General features: G+C 35.2%; 1 protein-coding gene across 6 annotated transcripts; it reads left to right on the plus strand.

The window, feature by feature from the left end:
- Positions 1 to 4,503: 4,503 nt before the first annotated feature.
- On the plus strand, positions 4,504 to 22,062 carry LOC141401074 (uncharacterized). 6 transcript variants are annotated; one of them, XR_012412266.1, is made up of 7 exons: positions 4,942 to 5,298; positions 8,303 to 8,437; positions 14,758 to 15,492; positions 15,553 to 15,734; positions 15,807 to 17,435; positions 17,504 to 17,685; positions 21,320 to 22,062. XR_012412266.1 is itself a non-coding variant. In XM_073980900.1 (6 exons), the coding sequence occupies exons 2-6, from the start codon at positions 5,181 to 5,183 to the stop codon at positions 21,533 to 21,535; spliced, it is 1,389 nt and encodes a 462-aa protein (XP_073837001.1). In that variant the 5' UTR covers positions 4,595 to 4,675; positions 4,892 to 5,180; the 3' UTR covers positions 21,536 to 22,062. The 6 variants fall into 6 exon arrangements, 3 of the variants coding, with proteins under 3 accessions (XP_073837002.1, XP_073837001.1, XP_073837003.1); XM_073980900.1 differs by lacking the exons at positions 14,758 to 15,492; positions 15,553 to 15,734 and adding an exon at positions 4,595 to 4,675 and having other exon boundaries at positions 4,892 to 5,298; positions 16,698 to 17,435; XR_012412267.1 differs by lacking the exons at positions 17,504 to 17,685; positions 21,320 to 22,062 and adding an exon at positions 14,630 to 14,695 and having other exon boundaries at positions 4,957 to 5,298; positions 15,807 to 16,312.

Consider the following 22,062-nt stretch of genomic DNA (forward strand, 5'->3'; position numbering starts at 1 on the left):
TTTAACTTTAGTGTTTCATTTTCGTACTTAAAACCCATATCTCGAAATGCTATAATAGAAGTAAAAAAGTGAGCGAAGGCTATAGACGTGATGTGGCCGACAATTTTATACCCTATAATATTACCCCTGTGCATTAGCTTTTCTTTTAGCGAGATGAATGACTTACCAACCAAAATAATTACAGCAAACTCGGAAACAAGATACATATTGTCATAAGCTTGTTCCTTTACGTGCAAGAATCTTCAGATTTTACCACTTTTTACTCGAAAAGTGCTCCTTTACTTGATGTAAGCTCCAATTGGTATGAGAGCATTTCAAAACTTTTACTACTTTTCCCACTTTTACCATTTTTTAAAGCAAAGGAACAGACCAATAAATGTGCATCGATTGCTGCAAAGCTATGTCATATAGAAATCTCGAAGGACTGGACAGACAACATCGGCGCTATCTGTATTAGTCCCAATTTACATTAGGCGAGTTTACTTGCGGCAATTGTCAGTTTGATGGAGAGAGAGGTGAGGTATATGGTAACCCTTTGCCTCTCAACACCCTCTCTCACCCACAAACTGACAATTGCCGCAAGTAAACTCGCCTAATGTAAATTGGGACTTATTTCCAAGAAGGAAATCCTCTGAAAACTATGACTAAAGACTGGAAAGTTACAAAAGTTTATCAAATGAAATTATCAGTCATGTCACAGAAAGCAATTCCGATTGAAAGTGGAATTGATTCCGTATTTAGTTTCTTCAGAAACCGAAAAACGAAATTTTTTCGGAATGAAACCAATTTTAATTTCTCAAGTGGAATTGTATTTTTTTTTTTTTTTTTTTTGGAAACATGGCACTTTAAAACACTCCAAAAACACTTAAAAATATTTGTTTTATTAACAAAATTACATTTAATTTCATATCTTTTTATTTAAAAAATTCGCACATTTCTATTATTTCTTAATCTACGAAAACAATTATTCATATTGGTCTTATAGGCCATTTATTACATGAATGGAAATAAATAAATAACACTGTGGCACAAAATGGAGGTGAACATCTGGGGCAAAGATAATTGCTTTTGGGGATGAAAGACCTTGGTGAGTATATAAAGAATCACGAAGGACAGATCCGCCGTGAGTCGAACTTCCGAGTTATGGCGCGATTAAGTTTCTGCTAAAGACCCTGTAAGGCATCCGAAATTATGAGATGACATGTCTTCAGTCAAATCGAATGAGGATTATTTTCGTAGAGCATTTCGACCTTCTTACTCGCTTCCTTCTATATCCTTTTCGTGCTTTATTTTAAGAACCGCTATAAAAGTACCATCGCACAGTGATCCCACTTGTATGGAAAAGAGTGTCAAAAATAGTTCTAATCGAGCTACCGCCAAAAAGATAGAAAACCATTTTTAGTGGATGTAGGTCCATATTTGGGTATAGCTCCCATAGAAAGGTACCGCCCGATTTTTGATATTTTGATGATTTTGGCCAAATTTACCAACGGATTTGGAGGTTATTTTGCATTTTGAGTTCTGAGTGAATAAACTACCTCCTTGCAAAAAATATTCAATTTAGGTCCACGTTTAGGTATACCCCCCATAAGTGTACCCTCCGATTTTCCTTCTTTTCACAATTTTAGCGAAATTTTCCAACTGATTTGGCTGTAATTTTGCATTTTACGTTCTGAGTGAGAAAAATACCTCCTTTCAAAAAATGTTCAGTGTAGGTCGATGTTTAGGTATAGCTCCCATATAAACGTACCTCCTGATTTTCGGAATTTTGACGATTTTACAGGCGTGGTATAAGAGGAATAACTTAGCGGGTGGCAGATGGGGGCAGCTGGACTTTTTTTAATTGTAAACTAGAGACTATCCAATTTTAAAACCAATTTCGAGACCCACAAATGCTCACAACATTAGTAAAACTCAACATAAATTAATAGTAATTATATTAAAAATAGCAGAAAAGGTCATTTATAAAGAAAGTCAGAAAACGAACTATGAATTTGTTTTTTCGTTAAAACATTTGCTCTGTTCCAGAACCTGCAAGAAGCTACTATTTTTTACTACGATAACACTTTTTCCTTTATGTTATCGGAAAAAATAGTAAAAACAAGTAAAAAAGTATCAGTCGGCTTTGCCGACAGAGATATACCCTCAGCCTGTGTATATTGAAAAAAAAAAATGTTCCCAAAATACGTATGTATTTAGGGGGTTTTAAAAATTTTGGATATTTGAACCGACAACAATGTTGATTAGGATTAAAGTTCAAAAGTTTTGCGGAGGAGATACTAAAAGGAATGGATCGACATTGACCGTTATGGAAGTGGATCTCCAGCCACAACATATGGTGCCTTAGGATGTTTTTACACTTTTCAGGCTGTTTGCTCAAGAAGTATGGACTTGCCCCTAAAAAAACTTTTACCATCGTAATTGAGGCAACGAATGCAAGTTGTCTCAACAAAAATCAAAGTGATTCCATAGGAGGTCTTAAAGTGAATTTATCCGAAATTTTGTGTGGGAGGTACGGGATGGAGTGGACAAATATAGTCCATATTTGAACCTGCTCTATATCTGGTAGATGTATTAGGATGTGTAAAGTATATACCAATTTGGCAACTACCTTCAAGAGTTACCGTACGAACAATTTTTCCGAACATTTTTGAACTGTTGTGGGTGAGGTACCTGAAAGAGTGGACCGATATGGCTTATCTTCAAACTTAAACTACGCTTGGACAAAATATTACTAAGGCCAAATTTTGGACCGAATCGGCAGTTCCGTTCGAGAGTTATCTTGCGCTTCAACCACCTCACACGGTGTCATAGGGTTTTTTTGCAACTTTCAGGCTATTCCCTCGGAAAGTATGGTTTTGCCCCTGCTGAAACTTGTACCATCGTATGGAGGGCAGTGAATACAAGCTGCTAAAACAAAAATCAAAGCGATTCGAGAGCTGGCCCTAAACTGAACTTTTCCGAAATTTTGTGTGGGAGGTACCCCAAGGAGTGGACCGATTGAGTCCATATTAAAACCTTATCTAAGTCTGGTACACGCTCCACGATGGGCAAAGTATGGACCAAATCGGTTACTCCCTTCAAGAGTTATCGTGCGCACAAATTTTCCGAACATTTTCGAACTTTTGTGGGGGAGGTACCGGAAGGAGTGGACCGATATAGCCCATCTTCGAACTTAAACTAAGTTTGGGTAAAATATTACGAAAGCCAAAATTTGAACCGAATCGGTTCATCCGTTCGAGAGTTATCGTGCGCTCCAGCCAGCCAGACAGACAGACAGACGGACGGACATTGCTCAATCGACTCCAAATTGTCTGAAACACATTTCGTCCAAACATACTTGGGGTCTAAAACCATTATTTCGATGAGGCACATTTTGCCCGTATGAAAGTGTATATACCCTTCATAGCCTAAAGGCTGAGGGTATAATTAGTAGATTCTTGCAGTTCTGGAACAGACCAATTGTCAATGCCATCACCTATAAAGGGGTGTTTACACTATCTATGAATGTCATATGAGATGTCAAATTTTCTACCTGTGAATGTTGCACAGATATGGTCTGTTTTTACTATTTGCTTTCGATTTCATAAAGGAAAAATTGTTATTATTTCGCTTTTCAAAATTGTCAGGCTTATCCCATAGTCGTTGTTTTAATATTTTATTAAAACAACTTAAATTTATTAGTGGGAAAATTTGGCGACGTTTACCAAGAGGTAAGGTAGGGAAGACTATAGTTTCGGATCTCGCCTCAGGCTGTAAAACAACGACTATGGGATTAAAACCTCGGTAAAACGTCTGTTATACTATGATTTAAACTGTCAATCCCATACAATATACGTAAAATAAAATCCAGTGGATTTAGAACTACGATTTATTTGACTATATACTATGGAATTGACATTTGAAATCAAGTGGATTTATAAGTCTAATAGTACGTTTATATATAACCGGATTTAACAAACCCACTGGGTTTCAAATGTCAATTCCTTTGCGTATACGTCAATTAAATCCTCATTAAGAAGGTTAACCCTGCAAAAGGCTATAATATAAACATGGCCTAATACCCCCTTTATATATAACCGGATTTAACAAACCGACTGGGTTTTAAATGTCAATTGCATTGCTTATATTTCAAACAAATCCTCATAAAGAAGGTTAACCCTGCAAAAAGCTCTAATATAAACAGCATATAAACGTACTATTACACTTAACCGGATTAACCCAGAGGTTTGGGTTGCAAATGTCAATTCCATAGCGCAAACGTCAAATAAATCCTCATGCAGTGGGTTAACCCGGCAAAAAACTCTAATGTAACCGTACTATAAGCCTGACTATTTTGAAAAGCAACATAGTTATCGTAGTAACATTTTACCATTTTCGATCTTTACCAAAAATAATTAAAAATTTCGAAGCTGAGGCGTCTACCTTATTAAACTCACAATAGTTGCGTTGCCAACTTACATTACTAAATAGTATCGATAAGAGTCATCGGTCATCGATTATGACACATAAAAACCATTTCCCATCCCATCTCCAAGCAAAAAATAAAACTTTAAGATAAAGGCAGAACGAAATTAAAATTTATTTAAATAATAGAGGTGGAATAATAGAGATTAGTAACCTAAGCCCCCTTTTAAGTGAAAAAACCCCTAGAGCGGACGAGCTATTTGAAATGGTAATTTTTGCTACGGAACTGTTTTTGTGTTATGTGTTGTTATCCTTTGTTTTTATTGGATTACACATTCCAATCGTATTCGTAAACAAACATTCAATGTTTTTCTCTGATTTCCCTCTTATTCGACGTATTCCTTATTCTCTTACGTCTTTTTCATATGTGTGTGTGAGTTGAGAGGGAGAGTAAGAGAGAATGTGAAATGAAATAAAATAAAAGTGGGAAATGTATGCGTACGATAAATGAAAGAAATAAAAAAATTAAAGATTAGAAGAATTTTTTCATTTTGACAAGCTAAAAGCCCGAATGAAGGTGTGAAACGCAAGAAAACGTCCTCATCGACATAAAAATAATAGAAAAGCAGAAATAAATTGCATTAAACGCGTTGGAAATGAAAAATAATTTAATAAAAAGAGCGCAAATAACGAAAAGTAACAAATTGTGTTTTGTGTCCAATAATTACAAGCAGGCGAAATATAATTAAGTGAAATTTGTTCTCCCCAACAAAATGGTACTTCGTTCGGGAATTATCATTCCATTTCAGTTCCGAGACACAAAAAAATTATTGATGATTGGAGTGCCTGAGGAGAATCGAGATTTAAGTATTTGGGATTTGAAGAATGTCGGTGAGTGTTTGAGTGAAATAAAAAAAACATATTCTACGGCCTGGCCTTCTTCTTTCCCAATGGCTAATTAATTAATAGAAACAAATTCCTTTTAGCGTACACATAAAACAATGTAGTATGTTCCACCGTTAGCGGCGCCTCCTTGCCTCATCTATCACAATTTTAGAAAATTCAAGTGTGTATTCAGTGCAATTAAAATTTTTTGTTGTCTACTTCGGATGAATGTTGTGTCTGTTCTATGGTAGTTTTGTATTTTTGCCATCAGGTTTGCCATGTATTGTGGAATTTATTACTCCGCCAAGGGATTATGAAAATTACCAATATTTGTTTAAATAAATGAGTGACTCTGCTTGGTATATCAAATCTAGTGGATTTAAGTTTCAGATGTGAACGTAACCAATCTTTATTTTGCTATTATAGTACGGTTACACTAGAGTTTTTTGCAGGGTTAACCCACTTCGAGAGGATTTATTTTACGTTTGCGCTATGGAATTGACATTTGAAATCCAAACCCACTGGGTTAATCCAGTTAAGTGTAACCGGGGTATTACATAGATGGCAACATGTCAATGCTTATGTTTTCGTGTTGAATCCTGTATTTACTAATGATCCACCCGTTATAAATGCAGATGCACCAACACCAAAAAGCTCGTATTATTACGAATACATTAAAAATATTGTTTAATATCGCAAATGACATTGTGGCAAAAATTTATATTGTTGCACTAGATATCAACATTCACCACCTGTTTTTATGTCAATCACAACAACCTTATAGCAACTTAATTCAAATTGTTCCTTGTAACCTGTTAGGCATTTGATCCAATTCATTAGATCACAAATTTCACTAGAACATTCACGGAATCCTAATTCGTTGGCCCTTTTCAAATTTGTAAATTTTCCTATGTCTAAAACATATAATTATCATTATGAAAAGATCAAATTTGAGAACTACTTAGCTATATATAATGATATAGTTATTGCCTCTTGCAAACGAGGATAATTATAATATACAAACTAAAAAATCTATTGTGAAAAATGCTATTGGACTTTTAAAATGCGTAGAAATTTAAAAAAGTGGCCGATATAAATACAATAGAATGTCATTGCGAGACACCAATATTGTATGCACCATTACCGCTCATTAGTCCAAATTTATTGCTAAACTAAGAAGTCTAGAAGTCTGAACAAAGGTTATATTCCTTGTTAACGTGGATGGCGTAGGGCACAATTTTCAGTAAGGACATGAAACGCTAATACTGTGCAATGTAATTTCCAAAGCAAGCAAAAACATGATGATTTAGATATAGTGAACGCAGTTATAAACTCGAAATTAGACTTGAAGAGTCACAAAGAAGATTTAAAAAAATTCCGTTACTGCAACAGATCAGCACAAAGAAACTTTCCCCCGAAATTTCATGTTTTAATCTATCGCACAATGGTTCCTGGCTGTCAAAAACAGTTGTCTTCCTTATACGATTATATTTTGTTATAATCGTATTTTGTTTTGTTTTTTCTTTTATATGATATTCTACAACATCCTTCTATGCCAATGACCATTTTGATTCTGAATTAGTTTTAGAAGAATTGGTAAAAGTTTCCTTAAGTGTAGTCGGTTATGAACTTGATCACATTTTTTCTAATTCTCAATTTGTCACAGATAGCTGTGGCATAATCGGGTAATATGAAAACTTTTGATTGTGACTGTCAGGACTAGTTTTATTTTGTAGTGCCGCTTGAAAGAAGGCAATTAGCGTACGCTCATTCACGTATGATACGATCTCTATGGCGTCTATAGTATGGAATACAGGATAAATAATATACATAGCTTTTACTTCTTGTTGGTAAACATCAAGTACGTCAGTCATCTAACCAGTTTACAATTGTTTAAATTTTCAAAAATATGCAAAAATCTGATGTCTAGTGATCAATTCGGCGGTTTACTGACGGTGACTATTAAATACAGTTGGTCTAACGATTATGTATGCCAGCTCAACTCTAGACGTAATACCAAAACACGTGAAATAAAGTGAAGTCGTCTAGTCTTCCAGAACTTGTGTTATAAATAGCTGTACAGCCCCATTCCATTCTGCGTTACTAGAGTCCAGCTATTGTACAATGTCCAATTTAATTTTCAGCAATTGGGTTTCCTAAATTATGGGCCATTTAATTATGAGTTCATTGGCCGGATTTAGCGCATTATCAGGATTTATTTGCGAAATCTGGTCATATTCTACCAGATGTACCATACAAAAATAAATCCTCGTATTGAGTGGATTTGTTTTAAATCCGGCATTAATATAATGCTTGGTTTGCATTTACGAAATCCACTCGATTTCAACTGTCAAATCCATAGGTTAAACGTCAAATGAAATCCAGATGAGATTTCATTTGACGTTTGAGCTATGGAATTGACAGTTGAAATCGAGTGGATTTCGTAAATGTAAACTTAGCATAAAACTCTGTTTGTTGCATCATGATGGTTTTGCCGCATTTGATTCCAAAGTACTGTGTACTTTTAAATGTATTAACCACAAAACCATTAAAAATACCTAAACCCTCTGCAAAAAACATACACATGGCAATCTTTGCCAAATACATGTTCAATTACTATACGTTCGGTGTTTATTCCGAACCTTTGTTTTGTTTTCATTCGTTGAGCAAGTCAATGGGAAAATTGTGCTACCTCGCTATTCATTGACGAGAAGAGCATGGGCATGATTCTTGTGTGTGTTTTTGTGTTGGAAGAAGAGAGAATATGCTTCTATTTTTAACTTTTTATTATTATGCTTCTATATTAATTACTTGTAGAGCTTTCTGTCTGCTATATTGCGCGCCATGAACAATAATAACACAAACCATCAACCACCGTCGTCACAAACAATGCGAAAACAAATGATAATGGATTTTTAATTTATTATATTTTATTATGAACAGCCCTCCATCCCCCTTTCTTCCAAAGATTTTTATATTTTACTAATTTATGTGTTGTTTACATTTACAGTTCGAGCGGCTTTTGGAATTTATAATTTTGAATTTCGCAACAAAAAGATTGGTTTCAATATACCCGATGAGCTGTTATTACAGTATTTAGCCCAACGACATGACTTAACCAACTTCGTTATAGAAATTGGTCAGGGTAAGTTTGTTTAAATTGTGAAATAATTTTCCATTTAACTGTTTTAGTAATTCATGCTTATTGTGTTTGCTAATTCTATTGAAATTGTTATATTTGAGGTTGTTGTACCTACATTTTTATTCGTAATGATTGGCCCTAAAAGGCTCGGTACATAAGAAGCCTCGCTAGCTGGCTTTTTTGCATCGCATCATAATAAGAATAATAAGAGAACCAATTTCGAACTACTACGCGGCCCTTCCTTTTTTCTTTATTCTTTTATTTTTATTGTCAGAAATGAAGCGGAACAAGAAAGCCAACCGGTGAGGCTTCTTATTTACTGAGGCTGGATTACTGTACTTGCATAAATATATTAAACTGTCTACAAACTATTTTATTATTAATTTCCTAAAACAAACTTTTTAGCCTACATTATAACTTATATGAGGAGGGTATTTAATACTAAAAATGTACCCACATTACCTTTTCAACAATTTTACTCATTTTTTTTTTAAGTGTTAACAGTTACAGAATTGGCCTATTGGTTATGTTAGTAGAAACATGCGCTGCGGCTGGAAATCAATGACGGCCACTAATCTGTCCAACGGGAGTAGCAATGGTAACGATTTTCACTCAAACGTTCCTCCTAAGCCAGCCTGTTTAAGGGTTTTTTTTACGTTTCTGACCATGGACCACAAAAGTTATTTTTCCCTCAGGCAGCAGACATTTACCATCTGAAAATGAAGAGATCGTTGATTGTATGAATTTTGGGAGATATTCCATTGTCTTATTTGTGAAGCCTTTAGAACGTTGGAAGGACGAACACATTGGACAATCTTATGATGTTGTGACCTTAAGCGAAGATTCTTGCTTCTTAGACCGTCCCCTCACTTAGCTTCCTTTCTGTTTATGGGTTTTAAATTTTCGGAGATATTCCATTGTCTTATTTGCGAAGCGTTTAGAACTTTGGAAGGAGGAACATGTTGCTCAGTTTTATGATGTTGTGGCCTTAAGCGAGGGTTCTCGCTTCTTAGTTTTTGCAGCATATCCTTTTGACAATTACTCGCCATGTTAGTTTTCGTTCGGTTTCGGAGCATATCTGACAGTATTTCAGTCCACCATTGTACAATGAGCAACAGATTCCGCCTATTTTAGTTTCGTGAGGATAGATTCTTTCGAACTTCTCCATGAACTTGAGTTTGCTAGGGATATAGAAAATCTCGTTGACTTGATGTTAATTCATCATCAGAATTCATATTTATAATTTATCTTTATACCTAGAGATGGACAATGGGTAAATACCCGGTAAATTGGGTAAATACCGGGTAAATACCCATTTGTGGGTATTTATTTGGGTATTTACTATATTGAATCGCCAATACAACATCTTAAACCCTATTTCTGGGTTTAGGTTGTATAATCGTTTCAAAATGGATAGTTTTACAATACTTTAAACAAGTGGGTAAATACCCGAGTATTTACCCAAATATTGGGTAATAACTCTGCCGAACCACTTGACATATGCTGACAAATTTTGGCTCAAAACTTTCTTATGTCAACAGTATTAAAGGTATTGAAAATGGAGTCCCTGGGTCCATGTTTTGGTATTGCCCCCATATAGCCATACCTCCCGATTTAAGGTATTTTTCATCCATTAGGCACTTTCATCATCCATTAGGCATCATAGGTCAACGTTTTCTTATAGCCCCCATATAAGGGTACCCCGATTTCGAGTATTTACCCAAACGTGGGTAAAAACTCTTTATCTGCCGAACGACTTGACATATGCTGTAGAGTTGTGTAGTTCCGGAACGAACTAGTTCCAAGGAACTATTCCGGACAAGGAACTATTGGAACTATATCCGGCTCGTTCATTTATATAGTTCCTTTAGTTCATAGTTCCAGCCGTGCATATAATTCGTTTCATTTCATTTCTTCGATCATTTTCATTCATTCATTTTTTTCTTCGATCTTTCACGTTTGGTTCCTTCATCATTCAGATGCGGCCACATTGTTAAATAAATGTAAATTACATCCTCGTTACATTGCTGCAAATTTTTTATTTTTATGTCAATTCATCCACCAAAAATTTAAAACAAAAAGAAAGAGAAAGATGCGTTAAACTACTTCATTCTCGGAACTATTTGGAATGAAGGAAATAAAAAGAACGAGGAACGAGAAAGATGCATTGAACTATAACGGTCCCGGAACTATTTGGAATGAAGGAAATAAAAAGAGCGTGGAACGAGAAAGATGCATTGAACTATATCGCTCTCGGAACTATTTGGAACTATGGAACTATATTAAGGAACTAGTTCCTTTTGGCAAAAGGAACTAGAAAGATCGATCCGCTCGAGGAACTATATTGCCCAACTCTAATATGCTGACAAAATTTGGCTCTAAACTTTCTTATGTCAATAGTAATAAATTTATTGAAAATAGAGTCCCTGGGTCCATGTTTTGGCATAGCCCCCATATAGTCGTACCTCCCGATTTAAGGTATTTTTCATCCATTAGCCACATTTTATAACCAAATTGGCTGTAATTTGGCACAGTGAGTCCTCAATGAGTATAAAATATCCTTGCAAACATTTGTCAACGTAGGTCCACGTTTTCTTATAGCCCCCATATAAGGGTACCCCGATTTCGAGTATTTACCCAAAAGTGGGTAAAAACTCTTTAACTGTCGAACCACTTGACTTTGGCTGACAAAATTTGGCTCAAAACTTTATTATATTAATAGTATTAAAGGTATTGAAAATTGAGTCCCTGGGTCCATGTTTTGATATGGCCCCCATATAGCCGTACCTCCCGATTTAAGGTACTTTTTACCTATTAGCCACATTTTACAATCATACTGACTGTAATTTGGTACAGTGAGTTCCCAATATACATAAAATATCCTTGCAAAAATTTTTTCGATGTAGGTCCACGTTTTCTTGTAGCCCCAATATGGGTTTCTGAATCGGGAGGTACGGCTATATCAAAACGTGGACCCAGGGACTCCATTTTCAATACCTTTAATACTATTAATATAATAAAGTTTTGAGCAAAATTTTGTCAGCCAAAGTCAAGTCGTTCGACTGTAAAAGAGTTTTTACCCACTTTTGGGTAAATACTCGAAATCGGGGTACCCTTATATGGGGGCTATAAGAAAACGTAGACCTACGTTGACAAATGTTTGCAAGGACATTTACTACTCATTGAGGACTCACTGTGCCAAATTACAGCCAATTTGGTTGTAAAATGTGTCCAATAGGTGAAAAATACCTTAAATCGGGAGGTACGGCTATATGGGGGCTATACCAAACTATTTTTAATACCTTTAATGCTACTGACATAAGAAAGTTTTGAGCCAAATTTTGTCAGCCAATGTCAAGTGTTTCGGCAGATAAAGAGTTTTTACCAAATATTTGGGTAAATACTCGAAATCGGGGTACCCTTATATGGGGGCTATAAGAAAACGTAGACCTACGTTGACAAATGTTTGCAAGGACATTTACTACTCATTGAGGACTCACTGTGCCAAATTACAGCCTATTTGGTTATAAAATGTGACTAATGGATGAAAAATACCTTAAATCGGGGGGTACGGCTATATGGGCGCTATACCAAAACATGGACCCAGGGACTCCATTTTCAATACCTTTAATACTATTGACATAAGAAAGTTTTGAGCCAAATTTTGTCAGCATATGTCAAGTGGTTCGGCAGATAAAGTGTTTTTACCCACGTTTGGGTAAATACTCGAAATCGGGGTACCCTTATATGGGGACTATAAGAAAACGTTGACCTATATTGACAAATGTTTGCAAGGACATTTTGTACTTATTGAGGACTCACTGTGCCAAATTACAGCCAATTTGGTTATAAAATGTGGCTAATGGATGAAAAATACCTTAAATCGGGAGGTACGGCTATATGGGGGCTATACCAAAACATGGACCCAGGGACTCCATTTTCAATACCTTTAATACTATTGACATAACAAAGTTTTGAGCCAAATTTTGTCAGCATATGTCAAGTGGTTCGGCAGATAATGAGTTTTTACCCAATATTTGGGTAAATATTCGAAATCGGGGTACCCATATATGGGGGCTATAAGAAAGCGTGTTTGCAAGGATGTTTTATACTCATTGAGGACTCACTGTGCCAAATTACAGCCAATTTGGTTGTAAAATGTGTCTAATAGATGAAAAATACCTTAAATCGGGAGGTACGGCTATATGGGGGCTATATCAAAATATGGGCCCAGGGACTCCATTTTTAATACCTTTATTACTATTGACATAAGAAAGTTTTGAGGTGGTGGTGGAGTGGTTCGACAGTTAAAAAGTTTTTACCCAACATTTGGGTTAATACTCGGGTATTTACCCAAGTATTTACCCACTTGTTTAAAGTATTGTAAAACTGTCCATTTTGAAACGATTTCACAACCTATACCCAAGAATTGGGTGTAAGATGTTGTATTGGCGATTCAATATAGTAAATACCCAAATAAATACCCACAAATGGGTATTTACCCGGTATTTACCCACCGTTTAGGTATTTACCGGGTAAATACCCGGTAAATACCATCTCTATTTATACCAGCTAGAGATGTAGGTGCCAAGGCATCCACATCTAAACCTGCTAGGCTCACCATTGCATTACCGTTTCAAATTTTCGCATAGCGGTAATTTACTTTGGGGGATTACTCCGATCCTTTATTAGAGATAGAGAGTGAGAAAATCGCCGGGGTTAGAGAACATCCCGAGTCATCTTTACCTTCGTAAGAGTAAGAAATTATTCTGCACCTGATCACATTTTACTCTATCGAAGTGCAAATTGAAGCGGATTTTTTAATTTTTCGGGATTCTCAGACATGAAGAGACAACACTTTCTGAGAGTATTCTCAGATAGAGATGAGTCAGAGTATCCCAGCAACAATTCTTTGAAGTTGTTCTATGTGAAGTAGTGATTGCATAGCATTTTTTGAAGCAGTCCATGCAGAGTAATGAAAAATGCAATCCGACTGCTTCAAAAAATGCTATACAATCACTACTTCACATAGAACAACTTCAAAGCCTAGCAGGTTTAGATGTGGATGCCTTGGCACCTACATCTCTAGCTGGTATAAAGATAAATTATAAATATGAATTCTGATGATGAATTAACATCAAGTCAACGAGATTTTCTATATCCCTAGCAAACTCAAGTTCATGAAGAAGTTCGAAAGAATCTATCCTCACGAAACTAAAATAGGCGGAATCTGTTGTTCATTGTACAATGGTGGACTGAAATACTGTCAGATATGCTTCATACATAGGACCACTTCAAATAATTTTAGCTGGATGTGGTATAAACTGAGGGGCATATTTTTAGAAAAAGAAAAAAAATTGGAAATATGTATGTATTAAGTACTGCGTTAGAGCTATTAAGTAAGGTTTACACTTATTTAAAATTCAATTTTGAGTTTACCTAGTCAAGTGACTCAATCCAGAAAGATCAACATTACTCGATAAAACTTTTTAAGATATATTACAAGATTTTTTGCACGTTTTCATATGACGGTGTAGTCTATAAAATTACATATGCATATTGGCACTCAAATACATATACATGTATTTGGGAGAGTAAACAAACCCAATTCGACCTCCTTCATTTGTCTAAACTTTCTCATTTCCGTACAGAGCCTCAATATTCTTTAAAATCTAAAAGCATTGGATATTTGATATGTAGGATGCCAAGTGTTTAGATGTCCAGTAGTACGTTCTGTAATGTTTTATTTATACATGCGATGGGAATGTACAATGCATCATTGCCTTTTATTGTCTTATTATATTATATCTAAATACATTTCATTGTGGATTTGAAATATATTTACATATTCTAATGATACAGTATATGTATTTCTGTATGATCTGTTTCACTAAGACGATTGGAATACAAATTCGTTCAAAATGCTACCAAACTTCTGTTTTTTGATAAATATTTGATTTATTTTTATTTTCAATCAATGACAATTTTTCTACAACAACAGAAGTTTGGTAGTACTTCAAACGAATTTTAATTCGAATCGTCTTAGGAAAACAGGCCATTAATGTTTTAAGATTCATTTTCCATGAAATTTGTTTAATGAGTTGGAATATTTTTTAAACTACTGTTTTTTTAATAGTAAATGTTTGTAACTTCATAAATATATGTTAATATTCATTTTAAATCTATTACATTAAGTGTTCGCGACAAAGAGAAAAAATTGTCCATAAATTCTGCGTCCTACGTCCCGTTAACTTATTGCTTGTAAGTCTAAAAGTTGATATTGTCTATTAAAACGCAGCATTTTAAAATGCTTTTTCTTGCAGGTAACGATGAGACCAACATGCTGAAGGAACAACATCTTAACTATGAGCCATCCTGTTCTCAAAAACAAACATGTGTGACTTTGCCACAAAAATCAAGTGAATCATCATCAAATTTGGATTCACCTTTGCCACCAGGCTCCCAATTAGCATCACAATTGTATGTTGGAGGTGGTGGTGGTGGAATGAATGTATCGACTAATATGGGACTAATGTCAAGATCTCGTTCACCTCTCGACGTTATTGACAATCAAAGTGATAACACTAGCAATCTTGAAACCGAACATAAAATAAGAGTATCTCAGGTTTATAATCAAAATAATTCGGATACAATTACACAAGCGATAGGTCCTATGGTTGTGCCCAAATCTGAACAGGATGATACCGATATGATGGAATCAAGAGACTTGAGATACGATCGACCTGAACATGTTATGCAACAACATCAGTTGCAGCAGCAACAACAACAACATCATCAACAGCAACAACATGAGCAGCAACATCACCAGCAACAATTACATCAACAACAATTGGTACAACATTTTGGCGGAAACTATGGAAATCATCATTCAATATTGGCAAGCCAAAACAATTCGCCATTGAGTAACCAATCATCACCATTAGGTCAAGGTCCCTCCTCACAGACATCCGTACAAGGTGTAGCAAATGTTCAACATAACTTAACACAACCTTCGCATCAATCACAATATTCCCCCGTTATGATGAATAGGTTTAGACGTAAGTTTTGAAATTTGAAATAGATTTCAATTTTTTCTCATTTGTCTCCATTATTTTCAGGAAGAGGTGAACGTATGTCAAAGGACCAAAAAGAGTTATATGTAAAATTTTTCGAAGAAAATCCCTGTATGCTAACCCAACGACGTAATGATGTTTTACTGGAGCCATTATGGAATAAATTAGCTAATTTATTGAATAGTGTTCCACAGGGCGCAGTGAAGAATGTTGAAGAATGGAAACAGGTTTTTATCCTTTTATAACATTGACTATAAAGAAAAATCTTATCATATGGTTTAATTTTTGAACACTTTCAGACATTTGATGCCTGGCGATATCGCGTTTTCATGTACACCCGTTACAATAGTAAATTAGATGGAGCCGCTGCCCAAAATCCCAAAAATTATAAACCACTTACACCCACCGATCAACGAGCCTATGCCATGTGGACTAGTCATAAGAGTACCGCACCTCAAGATTTCGAAAAAATGGAAATGTTTTCATCATTAGACGAATCCCAAGCCGATTACGATTACTGACTACGACATTTGCAAATGTCTTCCTCTTGCTGGCGAAAATACTAGAGAGAACTCAAAGTTGTCTTTAGTCAGAGGCGCTTTTAAGGCGCCATAACACACCAGACATATACTAAAAATATGTTTTAAAATTTAAATTATTTTATTATAAATTTCTCTTCTTAATTTACAAATGACATATTTTTATAAACAATTATATCATTATTCCATAAGAAAAATAAACCACTGTGTTTATGCCAAAGTGCAATAAAAAACAAAGAGACCACAAAATCTATTCAAAACTAAAATTTAATGTGTTGTGAACATTTTGATTCGGAGTATATTTTATCTTCTTGTTGATGTCCAATCAGGCATGACATCCTGATCACCCTCTCGCAGCATAGGACAATATTCTTCTGATTTTAAGCAGGAGTTGTATATCAAAGTGGAAGTTAAATGTCACGTGACCTTTAGATTGATTTGTATTTTCCATTACATATGGGGATAAAAGGGGAAAAAAGTTTAAATTGAAACAAATTGTGAATCCATAAATTTGAAAGCTGAAAGCAATTTTTATATTCGCTTTTACAATAAATATCAATATAAAATCTCTACCTCCCTCTATAACCCTTTTTCAAAAATACACATGAATTTAATCAATTACATTTTTGTATTCTCTAATCTTCTTTGCAGTTTTTGATCCCTGTAAAGACAACTATCACACTCTTATATCAAATTGTTTTTCCTGCCGTTGTGGTTCAACACAAAAACAAGCTTTAGATTTACATGAACCTTCGAAAAACCAACACAACACTGCCAGTGGACCAGAACACAACAGCCATCATCACCACCATCAACAACAGCATCCAACAACAGCTCATCCTTTCAGTAGTGCTTCCAATTCACAACATTCACCGGATAACGATGAAGAGCCACCCTTGAAATTACGCATTTCAAATGTGAATTTACTGCCGACCAATAATATGGACAGTTCTGCCACCGAACATTTTGAAATAGAGCCCAAAATAGACTATGATGAAGTATCATCTCCACCACCTGCAGTACACACACAAGAACAACAACAGTCACAACATCACCATCAACCTCCGCCACCATCACAAGCATCAGTTGAGAGTAGCTCAGTGGCAAGCCAACAACAGGCTGCAGCAGCAGCGGCGGCGGCTGCAGCTTTGGCCTTAAGCTCATCAACATCGGCTTTAAAATTGCACAATAATCCCGATACCGATGAAGAGAGCACTTATATGGAAAGGGAATTACAGGAACAGGAATTGCATTTAGAACGCATGCATGAATATTTTCTACAACAACAACAGCATTTACAACAACAACATCAACATCAGCAACAACAACAGCACCAGCCACATATAGAATCTTTATTGCATGAAACGACTACATCAAACAGTTTGAGACGTAAGTTTTGTTGGAATCATTTCAGAAAATTAGCTTAACTTGTTCAATGTTCGCCTTTATTCCTGTAGAGCGTAAAGAACGCATGTCCAAAAAGCAAAAAGAAGTCTATGTCAACTTCTTGGAACAGCATTCAATCATTAATGAACATAGACGCAATGATCCCGTATTGAATCGTTATTGGATTAAGTTGGCCGACATACTAAACTCAGTACCTCAAGGAGCAGTAAAACATGTTGCCGAATGGAAACAGGTTGGTTTTGTGTATTTTTAATTACAACTCTGGGGAAAAAATAAAGAGAGAAGGAGGAAACTAGGGTAATAGTTTAAGTTGCATATACATACATAGGTTTCCACAACATCACCGAAGGGACAAGGTAGATTTCTCTCATTTCGATGAGTGCACCCCGATTCAGAATGGCTTGATTTAAGTTAACCATTTCTTAAAATTCAGTTTTAGGGAAATATGTGTGTATGTAAGATGTAGAATGCATATATGCTTTTGTCATTTCTGGTAAAAGAAGAATAGACATTATTGCGCCATAACAACGTAAACATGAATGATAGCCGCTTACAAATAAAAATGTTTAGAGAGAGCTTCTATTATTTTTATAATTAATCATTACCTCATTCAATGGATATTTACGCCCCTTTTGAAGACTTCCTTGTGGATTCCACTCACAACACAATTTTAATAATAATTATAATTTGTATACCCTCAGCATTTATGCTAACGAGGGTATATACACTTTCATACGGGCAAAATGTGCCTCATCGAAATAATGGTTTTAGACCCCAAGTATGTTTGGACGAAATCCGTTTTCAAAATTTGGGTTTCGAAATATTTTGTCCAAACTGAGTTTAAGTTCGAAGATGGGTTATATTTGTCCACTATTTCCGGTACCTCCCCCACAAAAGTTCGAAAATGTTCGCACGATAACTCTTAAAGGGAGTAACCGATTTGGTCCATACTTTGCACATCGTGAAATGCACTCAATCGGTCCACTCCATCCCACACAAAATTTCGAAAAAGTTCAGTTTAGGGCCTTCTCTCGAATCGCTTTGATTTTTGTTGTAACAACTTGTATTCACTGTCATCTATACGACGGTACATGTTTCATCTGGGGCAAGTCCATATTTCCTGAGAAAATCGGTCCACTCCTTCCGGTACCTCTCTCACAAAAGTTCTAAGCTTTTCGATAAAATGGTGTGCACGGTATCTCTCGAAGGTAGTAACCGAGTTGTTCCGTACTGTGCACACTGTAATATTTCTAAGAGACATAGATTAAGTTCGGATATGGACTATATATGTCAACTGAAAATCCCTTTGATTTATGTTGTAGCAGTTTGTATTCGTTGCCCCCATTATGACGGCACAAGCTTTTTCAGGGGCAAGTCTATAGTTCCTGAGAAATGACCCGAAAGCTGTAAAACCCCTACGACATCAGAAGCTGGAGCGCACGGTAAAATTTCGAACAGATCAGCCGATTCGATGCAAAGTTTGGCTTTCGAAATATTTTGTCCAAACTTGGTTTATGTTCGAAGGTGATCCATATCGGTCCACTGCTTCGAGTACCTCCCCCACAGAAGTTTATATCTCTTAAACGGACATGCCGATTTGGTCCAAGGGGATCAAAAGATCTCGTAATATTTTGTCCAAATGTAGTTTAACCCATATCGGCAAAGCCGACTGATACTTTTTTACTTGTTTTAATAATTATTCAGCAAACTAACACGTTACAGATAATATTCAGAGTTCTATATGTTTTCCAAAACGACCTACATATGTATGTTGATAAATGTTCAGACAAGTTTTCTAGTCTAACCCTTGAAATATGTATATTTTTATATATTTTGATACATTTTGGAAGATGATGATTAAACCTGCCAGTTTCTGTATGGTCTAAACGAGTTGAAAATAGGACCTATGATGTGTAGGTAACAAATTTTATGCGTGAGAAATTTATAGTTGTCTAAATTCTTCAAAATACTCGGAATATGATTTATCGATGAACGCTGGTGATGACTATTAGACGATTTATCTTATGGAGAACAAAAATTCAATTAAATACGTGGTTATGCCCTCAGCCTTCGAACTAAACTAAAATGTGCCTCAAGTATGTTTGGACGAAATCCGTTTCACACAATTTGGAGTCGGTTTATGCCTGTCTGAAGCACTCGATAATTTTTTGGTCCAAACTGCAGGTTATCCTTACGAGCTCTATAACGAAGGTAATAGTGTGAATCCATACTTCCTGATATAATGGCCAAAACGCTCGTTAAACGCGTTCGATAACAAACTTGTTCAGTAAAAGTGAAATGAGAAGTACTTGCAAGCAGGGCTTTAGAGTCGAGGTAAAAATTGGCCGACTCCGACTCCGGAGTCGACTCCGAAAAAGACAAAAATTGCACTAAAAGGATTTCTGATTTCTCTCGATCTGTTAAAGGATTATTTATAGGTAAATAAATGTTTTTACTCTGTGGTTTATGTATGTATGTGTAAAGTGTATATGAAAAGCAATATGTAAAAGTTTTAGGGGTCGATTATGGATAGCAACTCAACTGTAGTTGCGTTGCCAGAAGAGAAAATCATGCAATTGAAATGAGAAAAAATTCGGAAATTTGTGTAAAATTCAATCAATGAGTCTGTCTGGTAACTTGTCCAGCAAGAACTTTCTCAGAGAGTTAGGGGTTTTTATTCTCTTTTGCTAGAAAATTGTAAAAAGTAAACAGACACCTTCCTAGCAAAAACCAGAAAGCAATCAGCTGGCTTGACAAAACAGAACAATTTGTCCGCCAATAAAGGAAGCAAACACGTTGTATTTTATTAAAAATAAAAAAGAAAATTAAACAAAAAAGTATTTTTCCACTTTACAAATTCGTTTTCCATAAACAATGCAATTAGACTATGTTATTTCCACAATAAAATAGTTTTTAATTTTCACTAACATAAATAAAAAAAAAAAAAACAGATGATTGACTGTTTTCAGGAAGAAGAAGAATTTCTAGTGCTAGCTAGAAGAAATTTGTCCAGCAAGAATTTGCAAACTCTCAGTGAAAGAACTGTCAAAATGTCTCTCTCGAATCGCTCTCTTTTGTTGGTTTTTTGTGTTAACAGACGACTTCCAGCAACAATTGGTACAAGTTGTTACACATTTTAGGGTAACCAGACAGACCTAATATCAGTGCTTTGAACCTTAAGTTATTAATTTAATTGTAAAAAAGTATAAATTTTAATGCGGAAGTAGAAAATTCTTTTACTAATACCCTAGACAGACGGCAGCGTTAATTTGCATTAATAACTGTATTTAATTTTGGCCTGACAGACGACAGTTTCTGCATTTACGAAACAGCTGATTGCTGTTTTGTTGTTGTTTGCAATGTATTTTTTGTTTTCCTTGTGTCTCAGAGCATGAATATGCTCTCTCCTCCATATGAATATGGGCTCTCTTCTACGGCATTGCCATATTGAAATACCTAAATGCCTTTTAAATGCAGCTCGATTTTGTGCATTAAGAATGTGGATAATGCACGAATTAATTTGAATTAAGGCAGTTAATGCAAATTAACGCTGCCGTCGGTCTAGGGTATAAATTTGCTGTGAGCAATGCAACTGGAGTTGGGTTGCTATCCATAATCGACGCCTTAATTGTGCGTTTGCATATAACCGGATATAATAAATAAACCCATTGGGTTTCAAACGTCAATTCATCAATCATTGCACATACGTCAAAATAAATCCCCATAAAGAATGTTAACAAAAAGCTCTGATGCAAACGGCGTTTAAGATTTCAAAGGAATTTATAATACACCTGTTGTTCTGTTTTACTATATCATTATCTCTGTAACATATGTCTATTAATTATTTACTGTTTTTCTACTTTCAGACATTTGACAATTGGCGTTATCGTGTATTCCTCTATGCGCGCTACAATTCAAAAATATCCGGTGAAGAAGCCCTGAATCCCAAATGTTTTAAACCGCTTACACTTACAGATAAACGAGCCTACAATATATGGATACGAAATCCCGATACTGCACCGCCAGATTTGGAACATATGCGCAATGTGTTTATGAATCTTGAAGAGGCTCAACCTGAATAACAAATGGCTGATACCAAATAAAAATAACGCTGCTAATGGTTACAATTTCTAGACTATGTTCAAATGGAGTATTTTTCAAACTTTGTGCTATATATACATACATACAAATCAACTACAACCGCCATGCCATCACTTTTGTGTGCTAATAATCACTGATAAGCAAATAAACAAAACATTACTACTCACTGCAAAATTTCAAAACGGATGAAAAAGGATGTTACAACAGAAACATTTCGTCACTACCGCAACTTTACTAACATTACAACAAAATTCGCATACTACTACAATAATTGTTGTCTGTTTTAGCCAAGTAGTTTTTTCTTTTATTTTAGAAATACATTTTTACGTTTTTTATTTTTATTTTTTACGAAGAGAAATGTAAATTCTATATTCTATACACTTGTATAATGCTCAATAGTTTTTAAGAGTATGTTTTTTGTTTTTTTTTTGTAATTATTTCTTAACCGTTAATAGTTATATGTTTATATAATTTTATGTTTTGTAAATAAATTGAATATAAATGAAAA

Source organism: Musca autumnalis, unplaced genomic scaffold (assembly GCF_047663935.1).
Source record: "Musca autumnalis isolate F117 unplaced genomic scaffold, ASM4766393v1 scaffold_4, whole genome shotgun sequence".
Classification (NCBI taxonomy): Eukaryota; Metazoa; Arthropoda; class Insecta; order Diptera; family Muscidae; genus Musca; species Musca autumnalis.

Excerpts from the sequence above, each read along its gene's own strand:
- LOC141401074 (XM_073980900.1), top strand. The coding sequence starts at position 5,181 with ATGGTACTTCGTTCGGGAATTATCATTCCATTTCAGTTCCGAGACACA. Across the intron at positions 8,438-16,697 it reads CGTTATAGAAATTGGTCAGG|TTTTTGATCCCTGTAAAGAC; the intron begins GTAAGTTTGTTT and ends TCTTCTTTGCAG. Across the intron at positions 17,686-21,319 it reads ATGTTGCCGAATGGAAACAG|ACATTTGACAATTGGCGTTA; the intron begins GTTGGTTTTGTG and ends TTCTACTTTCAG.